At 50.6% G+C, this 10,000-nt stretch overlaps 1 protein-coding gene across 1 annotated transcript in view; it reads right to left on the reverse strand.

Annotated features, from left to right (window-relative positions):
- Window positions 1-7,518: 7,518 nt before the first annotated feature.
- LOC113805496 (uncharacterized) overlaps window positions 7,519-10,000 on the reverse strand; it is a 23,278-nt gene continuing 20,796 nt past the window's right edge. Inside the window, exon 3 of the mRNA XM_070133572.1 lies at window positions 7,519-7,686. Within this exon, the coding sequence (XP_069989673.1) occupies window positions 7,519-7,686 (168 nt within the window). The remainder of the gene's footprint in view (window positions 7,687-10,000) is intronic.

Consider the following 10,000-nt stretch of genomic DNA (forward strand, 5'->3'; position numbering starts at 1 on the left):
CTTCCTTTAGAGCCCTCATCCACACGTCCGCACCCAATCCACTTCCTTTAGAGCGCTCATCAACACGCCCGCACCCAATCCACTTCCTTTAGAGCGCTCATCCACACGCCCGCACCCAATCCACTTCCTTTAGAGCCCTCATCCACACGCCCACGCCCAATCCACTTCCTTTAGAGCGTTCATCCACACGCCCACGCCCAATCCACTTCCTTTTGAGCGCTCATCCACACACCCGCACCCAATCCACTTCCTTTAGAGCGCTCATCCACACGCCCGCGCCCGATCCACTTCCTTTAGAGCGCTCATCCACACGCCCGCGCCCGATCCACTTCCTTTAGAGCGCTCATCCACACGCCCACGCCCAATCCACTTCCTTTAGAGCGCTCATCCACACGCCCGCACCCAATCCACTTCCTTTAGAGCGCTCATCCACACGCCCGCGCCCAATCCACTTCCTTTAGAGCGCTCATCCACACGCCCGCACCCAATCCACTTCCTTTAGAGAGCTCATCCACACGCCCGCGCCCAATCCACTTCCTTTAGAGCGCTCATCCACACGCCTACGCCCAATCCACTTCCTTTAGAACGCTCATCCACACGCCCACGCCCAATCCACTTCCTTTAGAGCGCTCATCCACACGCCCGCACCTAATCCACTTCCTTTAGAGAGCTCATCCACACGCCCGTGCCCAATCCACTTCCTTTAGAGCGCTCATCCACACGCCCGCACCCAATCCACTTCCTTTAGAGCGCTCATCCACACGCCCACGCCCAATCCACTTCCTTTAGAGAGCTCATCAACACGCCCGCACCCAATCCACCTCCTTTAGAGCGCTCATACACACGCCCGCACCCAATCCACTTCCTTTAGAGCGTTCATACACACGCCCGCACCCAATCCACTTCCTTTAGAGCGCTCATCCACACGCCCGCACCCAATCCACTTCCTTTAGAGCGCTCATCCACACGCCCACACCCAATCCACTTCCTTTAGAGCGCTCATCCACACGCCCACACCCAATCCACTTCCTTTAGAGCGCTCATCCACACGCCCGCACCCAATCCACTTCCTTTAGAGCGCTTATCCACACGCCCGCACCCAATCCACTTCCTTTAGAGCCCTCATCCACACGCCCGCACCCAATCCACTTCCTTTAGAGCGCTCATCCACACGCCTGCACCCAATCCACTTCCTTTAGAGCGCTCATCCACACGCCCGCACCTAATCCACTTCCTTTAGAGCGCTCATCCACACGCCCGCACCTAATCCACTTCCTTTAGAGCGCTCATCCACACGCCCGCACCCAATCCACTTCCTTTAGAGCGCTCATCCACACGCCCGTGCCCAATCCACTTCCTTTAGAGCGCTCATACACACGCCCGTGCCCAATCCACTTACTTTAGAGCGCTCATCCACACGCCCGCACCCAATCCACTTCCTTTAGAGCCCTCATCCACACGCCCGCACCCAATCCACTTCCTTTAGAGCCCTCATCCACACGCCCGCACCCAATCCACTTCCTTTAGAGCCCTCATCCACACGCCCGCACCCAATCCACTTCCTTTAGAGCCCTCATCCACACGCCTGCACCCAATCCACTTCCTTTAGAGCGCTCATCCACACGCCCGCACCTAATCCACTTCCTTTAGAGCGCTCATCCACACGCCCGCGCCCAAGCCACTTCCTTTAGAGCGCTCATCCACACGCACGCATCCAATCCACTTCCTTTAGAGCGCTCATCCACACGCCTGCACCCAATCCGCTTCCTTTAGAGCGCTCATCCACACGCCCGCATCCAATCCACTTCCTTTAGAGCGCTCATCCACATGCCCGCAACCAATCCACTTCCTTTAGAGCGCTCATCCACACGCCCGCGCCCAAGCCACTTCCTTTAGAGCGCTCATCCACACGCACGCATCCAATCCACTTCCTTTAGAGCGCTCATCCACACGCCTGCACCCAATCCACTTCCTTTAGAGCGCTCATCCACACGCCCGCATCCAATCCACTTCCTTTAGAGCGCTCATCCACATGCCCGCAACCAATCCACTTCCTTTAGAGCCCTCATCCACACGCCCGCACCCAATCCACTTCCTTTAGAGCCCTCATCCACACGCCTGCACCCAATCCACTTCCTTTAGAGCGCTCATCCACACGCCCGCACCTAATCCACTTCCTTTAGAGCGCTCATCCACACGCCCGCGCCCAAGCCACTTCCTTAATAGCGCTCATCCACACGCCCGCATCCAATCCACTTCCTTTAGAGCGCTCATCCACACGCCCGCACCCAATCCACTTCCTTTAGAGCGCTCATCCACACGCCCGCATCCAATCCACTTCCTTTAGAGCGCTCATCCACACGCCCGCATCCAATCCACTTCCTTTAGAGCGCTCATCCACATGCCCGCATCCAATCCACTTCCTTTAGAGCGCTCATCCACACGCCCGCATCCAAGCCACTTCCTTTAGAGCGCTCATCCACACGCCCGCATCCAATCCACTTCCTTTAGAGCGCTCATCCACACGCCCGCATCCAAACCACTTCCTTTAGAGCGCTCATCCACACGCCCGCATCCAATCCACTTCCTTTAGAGCGCTCATCCACACGCCCACACCCAATCCACTTCCTTTAGAGCGCTCATCCACACGCCCGCATCCAATCCACTTCCTTTAGAGCGCTCATCCACACGCCCGCATCCAAACCACTTCCTTTAGAGCGCTCATCCACACGCCCGCATCCAATCCACTTCCTTTAGAGCGCTCATCCACACGCCCACACCCAATCCACTTCCTTTAGAGCGCTCATCCACACGCCCGCATCCAATCCACTTCCTTTAGAGCGCTCATCCACACGCCCGCGCCCAATCCACTTCCTTTAGAGCGCTCATCCACACGCCCACACCCAATCCACTTCCTTTAGAGCGCTCATCCACACGCCCGCATCCAATCCACTTCCTTTAGAGCGCTCATCCACACGCCCGCATCCAAACCACTTCCTTTAGAGCGCTTATCCACACGCCCGCATCCAATCCACTTCCTTTAGAGAGCTCATCCACACGCCTACGCCCGATCCACTTCCTTTAGAGCGCTCATCCACACGTCCGCACCCAATCCACTTCCTTTAGAGCCCTCATCCACACGCCCGCGCCCAATACACTTCCTTTAGAGCGCTCATCCACACGCCCGCACCCAATCCACTTCCTTTAGAGCGCTCATCCACACACCCGCGCCCAATCCACTTCCTTTAGAGCGCTCATCCACACGCCCGCGCCCAATCCACTTCCTTTAGAGCGCTCATCCACACACCCGCGCCCAATCCACTTCCTTTAGAGCCCTCATCCACACGCCCGCGCCCAGTCCACTTCCTTTAGAGCGCTCATCCACACGCCCGCACCCAATCCACTTCCTTTAGAGCGCTCATCCACACGCCCGCACCCAATCCACTTCCTTTAGAGCCCTCATCCACACGCCCGCGCCAAATCCACTTCCTTTAGAGCGCTCATCCACACGCCCGCATCCAATCCACTTCCTTTTGAGCGCTCATCCACACACCCGCACCCAATCCACTTCCTTTAGAGCGCTCATCCACACGCCCGCGCCCAGTCCACTTCCTTTAGAGCGCTCATCCACACGCCCGCACCCGATCCACTTCCTTTAGAGCGCTCATCCACACGCCCACGCCCAATCCACTTCCTTTAGAGCGCTCATCCACACGCCCGCACCCAATCCACTTCCTTTAGAGCGCTCATCCACACGCCCGCACCCAATCCACTTCCTTTAGAGCGCTCATCCACACGCCCGCACCCAATCCACTTCCTTTAGAGCGCTCATCCACACGCCCGCACCCAATCCACTTCCTTTAGAGAGCTCATCCACACGCCCGCACCCAATCCACTTCCTTTAGAGCGCTCATCCACACGCCCGCACCCAATCCACTTCCTTTAGAGCGCTCATCCACACGCCCGCACCCAATCCACTTCCTTTAGAGCGCTCATCCACACGCCCGCACCCGATCCACTTCCTTTAGAGCGCTCATCCACACGCCCACGCCCAATCCACTTCCTTTAGAGCGCTCATCCACACGCCCGCACCCAATCCACTTCCTTTAGAGCGCTCATCCACACGCCCGCACCCAATCCACTTCCTTTAGAGCGCTCATCCACACGCCCGCACCCAATCCACTTCCTTTAGAGAGCTCATCCACACGCCCGCGCCCAATCCACTTCCTTTAGAGCGCTCATCCACACGCCCGCACCCAATCCACTTCCTTTAGAGCGTTCATACACACGCCCGCATCCAATCCACTTCCTTTAGAGCGCTCATCCACACGCCCGCGCCCAATCCACTTCCTTTAGAACGCTCATCCACACGCCCACGCCCAATCCACTTCCTTTAGAGCGCTCATCCACACGCCCGCACCTAATCCACTTCCTTTAGAGAGCTCATCCACACGCCCGTGCCCAATCCACTTCCTTTAGAGCGCTCATCCACACGCCCGCACCCAATCCACTTCCTTTAGAGCGCTCATCCACACGCCCACGCCCAATCCACTTCCTTTAGAGAGCTCATCAACACGCCCGCACCCAATCCACCTCCTTTAGAGCGCTCATACACACGCCCGCACCCAATCCACTTCCTTTAGAGCGTTCATACACACGCCCGCACCCAATCCACTTCCTTTAGAGCGCTCATCCACACGCCTGCACCCAATCCACTTCCTTTAGAGCGCTCATCCACACGCCCACACCCAATCCACTTCCTTTAGAGCGCTCATCCACACGCCCACACCCAATCCACTTCCTTTAGAGCGCTCATCCACACGCCCGCACCCAATCCACTTCCTTTAGAGCGCTTATCCACACGCCCGCACCCAATCCACTTCCTTTAGAGCCCTCATCCACACGCCCGCACCCAATCCACTTCCTTTAGAGCGCTCATCCACACGCCTGCACCCAATCCACTTCCTTTAGAACGCTCATCCACACGCCCGCACCTAATCCACTTCCTTTAGAGCGCTCATCCACACGCCCGCACCTAATCCACTTCCTTTAGAGCGCTCATCCACACGCCCGCACCCAATCCACTTCCTTTAGAGCGCTCATCCACACGCCCGTGCCCAATCCACTTCCTTTAGAGCGCTCATACACACGCCCGTGCCCAATCCACTTACTTTAGAGCGCTCATCCACACGCCCGCACCCAATCCACTTCCTTTAGAGCCCTCATCCACACGCCCGCACCCAATCCACTTCCTTTAGAGCCCTCATCCACACGCCCGCACCCAATCCACTTCCTTTAGAGCCCTCATCCACACGCCCGCACCCAATCCACTTCCTTTAGAGCCCTCATCCACACGCCTGCACCCAATCCACTTCCTTTAGAGCGCTCATCCACACGCCCGCACCTAATCCACTTCCTTTAGAGCGCTCATCCACACGCCCGCGCCCAAGCCACTTCCTTTAGAGCGCTCATCCACACGCACGCATCCAATCCACTTCCTTTAGAGCGCTCATCCACACGCCTGCACCCAAGCCACTTCCTTTAGAGCGCTCATCCACACGCCCGCATCCAATCCACTTCCTTTAGAGCGCTCATCCACATGCCCGCAACCAATCCACTTCCTTTAGAGCGCTCATCCACACGCCCGCACCCAATCCACTTCCTTTAGAGCCCTCATCCACACGCCCGCACCCAATCCACTTCCTTTAGAGCCCTCATCCACACGCCCGCACCCAATCCACTTCCTTTAGAGCCCTCATCCACACGCCCGCACCCAATCCACTTCCTTTAGAGCCCTCATCCACACGCCTGCACCCAATCCACTTCCTTTAGAGCGCTCATCCACACGCCCGCACCTAATCCACTTCCTTTAGAGCGCTCATCCACACGCCCGCGCCCAAGCCACTTCCTTTAGAGCGCTCATCCACACGCACGCATCCAATCCACTTCCTTTAGAGCGCTCATCCACACGCCTGCACCCAAGCCACTTCCTTTAGAGCGCTCATCCACACGCCCGCATCCAATCCACTTCCTTTAGAGCCCTCATCCACACGCCTGCACCCAATCCACTTCCTTTAGAGCGCTCATCCACACGCCCGCACCTAATCCACTTCCTTTAGAGCGCTCATCCACACGCCCGCACCTAATCCACTTCCTTTAGAGCGCTCATCCACACGCCCGCATCCAATCCACTTCCTTTAGAGCGCTCATCCACACGCCCGCACCCAATCCACTTCCTTTAGAGCCCTCATCCACACGCCCGCACCCAATCCACTTCCTTTAGAGCCCTCATCCACACGCCTGCACCCAATCCACTTCCTTTAGAGCGCTCATCCACACGCCCGCACCTAATCCACTTCCTTTAGAGCGCTCATCCACACGCCCGCACCTAATCCACTTCCTTTAGAGCGCTCATCCACACGCCCGCATCCAATCCACTTCCTTTAGAGCGCTCATCCACACGCCCGCACCCAAGCCACTTCCTTTAGAGCGCTCATCCACACGCCCGCATCCAATCCACTTCCTTTAGAGCGCTCATCCACACGCCCGCACCCAATCCACTTCCTTTAGAGCGCTCATCCACACGCCCGCATCCAATCCACTTCCTTTAGAGCGCTCATCCACACGCCCGCATCCAATCCACTTCCTTTAGAGCGCTCATCCACATGCCCGCATCCAATCCACTTCCTTTAGAGCGCTCATCCACACGCCCGCATCCAAGCCACTTCCTTTAGAGCGCTCATCCACACGCCCGCATCCAATCCACTTCCTTTAGAGCGCTCATCCACACGCCCGCATCCAAACCACTTCCTTTAGAGCGCTCATCCACACGCCCGCATCCAATCCACTTCCTTTAGAGCGCTCATCCACACGCCCACACCCAATCCACTTCCTTTAGAGCGCTCATCCACACGCCCGCATCCAATCCACTTCCTTTAGAGCGCTCATCCACACGCCCGCGCCCAATCCACTTCCTTTAGAGCGCTCATCCACACGCCCACACCCAATCCACTTCCTTTAGAGCGCTCATCCACACGCCCGCATCCAATCCACTTCCTTTAGAGCGCTCATCCACACGCCCGCATCCAAACCACTTCCTTTAGAGCGCTCATCCACACGCCCGCATCCAATCCACTTCCTTTAGAGCGCTCATCCACACGCCCACACCCAATCCACTTCCTTTAGAGCGCTCATCCACACGCCCGCATCCAATCCACTTCCTTTAGAGCGCTCATCCACACGCCCGCGCCCAATCCACTTCCTTTAGAGCGCTCATCCACACGCCCGCATCCAATCCACTTCCTTTAGAGCCCTCATCCACACGCCCGCATCCAATCCACTTCCTTTAGAGCGCTCATCCACACGCCCGCGCCCAATCCACTTCCTTTAGAGCGCTCATCCACACGCCTGCACCCAAGCCACTTCCTTTAGAGCGCTCATCCACACGCCCGCATCCAATCCACTTCCTTTAGAGCGCTCATCCACACGCCCGCATCCAATCCACTTCCTTTAGAGCGCTCATCCACACGCCCGCGCCCAATCAACCTCCTTTGGAGAGCTCATCCACACGTCCGCCCGCCTATCCACTCCGGCCCTCCACCTCCCTTCGCCTCTTATCCGCTTGCAGATTGTCACTTTCATGCTCTTCCATGCTTCCCTTTCCCGTGTGTTTGTCTGTCTATGCATCTGTGTCTTTGTATTAAACTCTAGTTCATTTTTACATATCTGTTTACCTTCTTTTTTATTATTATCATCATACTCATTAGTCGTCTTTGTTTATTTTGTTTATTTTTACTTATCTGTTTATCTTCTTTTTTAGTATTATCATCGTACTCATTTGTCGTCTTTGTTTATTTTGTTTGTTTGTCTTGTCTCTCTCTCTTTTATGTTTGTTAGATGGGTTTAAAGCGTAAGTTATATATTCAGTTTACTTTCTCTCTCTCTCTCTCTCTCTCTCCTCTCTCCTTTACTTTCTCTCTCTCCTTCCCCTTCCCCCTTCACCCCCTTCCTTCCCTTTCTCTCTTTCATTTCTGTCCATTTACCCTTTCCTTCTTCCTCCTCTCTTTATGCCTCATCCCTTCTTCCCCCATTCTTCAAAGTCTTCTCGCCAACCGCCTCATGTCTGCCTCATTGACTCCTTTTCCTTTTATCCTCATTTTCTCCTCTTCCTCATACGCTCGTATAATTTGCACTTAGTATTCTATTTGCTATAAAAGTTTACACCTTTCCCAACATAATATTTACGGCCCTTCTTTCCATCCACTAATTTCCTTAATCCTTCTTTTACGCCCTCCTTCGCATTCTAGGTCTTCATCCTTCCTCATTTTTATGATTTTCACTTCCTCTTGCATATATCTTTATCATTTCCTCTGTGCACTCTGTTTCTTGTCTTTTTTTTCAGAACATCTAACGTTCTATATATATATATATATATATATATATATATATATATATATATATATATATATATATATATATATATATATATATATATATATATATATATATATATATATTATATATATATATTTATTTATTGCTTTTATTTATTTATTTTTTATTTTTATTTTTTCCTTTCATGTCCAACTTTTTTTGTTCTTATTCTGTGTCTCTCTGTTTCTCTTTCTCTATCTCTTCATATTTTTTTCAGATCTTCCTTCATCTTCGCTATGCTCCTCCCCCTTCTACATGTGCTCCTCCCATCCACCCTAAACCCCTCCCCTCTGGTCTATTCTTTGAGCTCCCTCCCCTCCCCGTTTCCCCTATGCTCCGCCTCCTTACCCTCTAGACAATGGCTCTTTCCTCTATGCTCCTTCCTCTTTCATTTATGTTTGTCCCTATTCTGCCTAATCACGTTAAAAAACAAACAAACAAACAAAACATCTCCATTCCTCTTCTCTGTCCCTATTCCGCCTAATCACACTTTTTTCTTTGTGTTTTTTCTAATTCTCCATTCCTCTTCTATACTTTCCTTATCCCCCTCCCCGCCCCCTTTTCACAAACCTTACATCTTTTCCCTATGCTCTCCGCTATGCTCCCATGCCTTCCTATTCCCCTTAATTTCCACTGTTTTTTCCATGCACCATCATCTTCTACATAACAATGATTATGATAATTATAATAATGATAATAATAATAAGGATAATGATAATAATGATAATAATAGCAATGATGGTAATAAGGATAATGGTAATAATAATGATAAAAATATTATAACAATAGTGATGATAATAATAATGATAAAAATATTATGATAATAGTGATGATAATAATAATGATAAAAATGTTATAATAATAGTAATGATAATGATAATGACAGTAATAATGATAATAATAATATTTATGATAATAATAATAACAGTAATAATGATGATAGTAACAATTATGAAAAACAGTAATAATGATAGTAATGATAACGATAATGGCATGAATAAGAATGATAATAATGATGATAATGATAACATTAATGATAATGACAATGATAAAAATATTATAACAATAGTGATGATGATAATAATGATAAGAATATTATAATAATAGTGATGACAGTAATAATGATAAAAATATTATAATAATAGTAATGATAATAATAATGACAGTAATAATGATAATAATAATAATAATACTAACAGTAATAATGATGATAATAACAATTATGAAAAACAGTAATAATGATAGCAATGATAACGATAATAGCATGAATAAGAATGATAATAATGATGATAATGATAACATTAATGATAATGACAATGATGGTAATAGTAATGATAATAGTAACAATAATAATAATGATAGCAATAATGATGGTGATAATAATGATAATAATAACAATAATAATCATAGTAATAATGACATTGATAATCATAACAATAAAAACAATGATAACAACAATGATGATAATAACAAAGATGATACCAATGATGGTAATAATAATGATAATAATAATAATAATAATAATGATAACATAATAACAGCAATGATCATAATAATGATAATCAAG

Source organism: Penaeus vannamei, chromosome 19 (assembly GCF_042767895.1).
Source record: "Penaeus vannamei isolate JL-2024 chromosome 19, ASM4276789v1, whole genome shotgun sequence".
NCBI classification, from domain to species: domain Eukaryota; kingdom Metazoa; phylum Arthropoda; class Malacostraca; order Decapoda; family Penaeidae; genus Penaeus; species Penaeus vannamei.